This window comes from Astatotilapia calliptera, chromosome 19 (assembly GCF_900246225.1).
Source record: "Astatotilapia calliptera chromosome 19, fAstCal1.2, whole genome shotgun sequence".
Taxonomy (NCBI): Eukaryota; Metazoa; Chordata; class Actinopteri; order Cichliformes; family Cichlidae; genus Astatotilapia; species Astatotilapia calliptera.
In genome coordinates, this window is record NC_039320.1 from 22,600,447 (window position 1) to 22,603,136 (window position 2,690).

At 36.6% G+C, this 2,690-nt stretch overlaps 1 protein-coding gene across 4 annotated transcripts in view; it reads right to left on the minus strand.

The window, feature by feature from the left end:
- Positions 1 to 1,188: 1,188 nt before the first annotated feature.
- myo6b (myosin VIb) overlaps positions 1,189 to 2,690 on the minus strand; it is a 43,425-nt gene continuing 41,923 nt past the window's right edge. For all 4 annotated transcript variants that reach the window (XM_026152508.1, XM_026152506.1, XM_026152507.1 and 1 more), the window contains one exon: positions 1,189 to 2,598. In XM_026152508.1, the coding sequence (XP_026008293.1) occupies positions 2,399 to 2,598 (200 nt within the window). In that variant the 3' untranslated portion in view covers positions 1,189 to 2,398. The remainder of the gene's footprint in view (positions 2,599 to 2,690) is intronic.

A 2,690-nucleotide genomic window follows, 5' to 3' on the forward strand; every position in this document is an offset into this window, starting at 1 on the left:
AATAAAAAGTTTTTGAATTAACAAAAACATTTTTCTTTGTTTTGGCAGCTCAGAGTGTGTTAGGTCTGTGTAATTTGATCATATGTAAAGAACGAATAAAGAATGAGTTTAAAGCCTGACGTCAACGAACTTGGTTTTTGAAATAAAATCAAGATTATTGTGTTTATGAGTCCTAAAGCACCGTACAGTATACTCCTCTTACAGTCAATTCACATGTACTACTAAGTCTTTACGCAGTCTTGTAATTCTTCTTTTTTAGTAGTTTTCAGCAATTGTTCTCCAGCCTCTTTGTGCGTTGGCTGAACCCCTGTTGTGTCTACACATAACAGAAAACGTTTTTAAACCATTAAAAAAAAAAAAAAAAAAAAAAGACACATTGCTAATAGCAACCTGTTGCAAAAACACAATTTTTTCCAGTTTCTGTAGTTGAAGCTATGAAAACGCCAAAGTAACGGCAGTAAGTGGTAAGAGGAGTTTTGGAGCGATGATTCCTAGTTTGGAATTTGCACTTTTTAAAATTGTAGTCAAAATGTACTGAGGAGGTCAGGAGCGAGGTGCCAAAGTGCGTTTCTACAGCCATCTGTAAAAGACGCTGGAGCCTCTGTCATGGTTAGGGGGAACAAAAGCCTGCTAGCATCCAAAGCAGAGCTTTAAACATCCTTCAAGAAACCTGGAGAACCATTCCTAAAGACTACTTAAAGAAGTTATGAGAAAGCTCCCTAAGAGATTTCTGGCTGTGTTAAAGAATAAAGGTAGTCATACCTAATATTCACTTTCAAGCTCATTAGAATTGTAAAAATGTTGCTTTTGCCTTGTAAACTGTATTTCTATATATGTTTGCACATGCTTTAATAAATCAGTGCACCTATTTCATATTTTTATAGCAAAATACAAATAAGGGGTGAGCCAAGGCTTCTGCAAAGTCTGTACATTGAAACAGCCTAAGATCCTTGAGTTTTAATCCTGTTGATCACGTAATTGGACTCACGAGCATCAGCTCGGTGACATCTGCAGTGTGTTAGCGTTTGTTGTTTAATTAACCTACATGCTAATCCTATTATCAGGAATTATCATCAGAATGTCAGATCCATTTACTGAGCACTGACCATTAACAGCTTGTTTGTGAATATTTGTGAATTAATTCGTGATTTTTCAGCTGTGTAAAATAACTTCAAAAGAAAAAGCAAATCCAGGAATATATTTATTTTCTACAATCTTCCAGTTTCAAGGCCAACATACAAGAGAAAACCAAAGAAAAAACACATAAGAGTGATTCAATAGTTACATTACTCTTGACTACTACATTTTAAACAAAGATTGACCCTTGAATAAGATGACTGAAACATTCCTGGCATAACCAACTGAGGAGTCAAGTAATCAACTTAAGAAAATACTACATAAACACAGCACACACACACGCACGCACACAAATGACTGGCTGTAAAACAACCCAAAACCCAGAAAACTGCAAACATGAAAACAATTCCCTCTCAGATAACAAATGAGCAACAGTACAAAAGAAGTTTTTTCATGAAATTCCGTTGAGTTGTCAGAGCTCGTTAATGAATAATTAAATCAACTTATTATTATTCTGCCAGAAAAATGTATCCTACTTCATTAGGCTGTGTTGTGAGCAGTTGTGAGTATGACTTATAACATTACAGTCTTCTATATTTCACCTGTGATATTTCACATTATTACATTAGATGCACATAATCTATACAAAGTGAATTTAATTTGACTCTTGGTTGTATGGCCTTGTATTCATGATTGTCACCTTTAAGTACTTTAATCTGACAAATAAATGTGGTGTTTTTCATTACTGTCATCTCATACGAGCAACTAGTGCATGGGCAATTATTCATAGCCACATCGCAGCTATTTATAGACACTAAATGGCAATTATGGTTGTAATATTCAGAAAACTCATAAAGAATTAGAAGACAGTTATAACCCTTAAAAGTACGTCTGCTGAGGTTTTCATGATTTTGTCTAATATATTGTTGCTTTTGCAAACCATTAAGGTTTCGGGTTTATAGCTAAAAAGGCTATGCACCACTTAAGGCTTCTGTGATGTAATGTTATTGCAATATAAGGTCTCACGGTCGGATATTCTACAAACATCGATTGAGAAAACCCCCCACAAGTCGTTATGCTACATCACTGAGATGTTCTACTGCAAGCTGTAAAGAAATGTTGAAAATCTAAAAATAATAAAAATAAAGTAAATCATAAATTGTCTACAGAAAGAGTGTGTTTAGGGCACCTTTGTCTGTGATTACTGTGGGTGCAGTGTTCTGCAACCTGACTGTGCATCTTTTATATTTGTCTGTGTATAGTGTTGTGTTGTGTCTCAGGACGTAGACCAAGCTTTTGACTTTTCCCTTATCTTGTGTGTTCACTTGAGGAGGTTCTGAAGCATGGCGGTAGCGTATGTTGGGCGGGCCTGCTTGTTCTCAATGGCTTTCTTCAAGTACTGAATTCCATCACAGCGTTCCCAGATTTCTTCAAACTGCCTGGGCAGGATCTCTGCCCCTCTCTTCCGGGTCAAACCGGTCTCCTCCAGGCTCAGCTCACACATCTCCATGTCGTCTTTGCCTGAGCAGCCAAAGGGGAAGGATAAAGATTTACTAGCAGTGCATTCAGAATCAGAATCAGAATCAGAATACTTTATTGATCCCTGGGGGAAA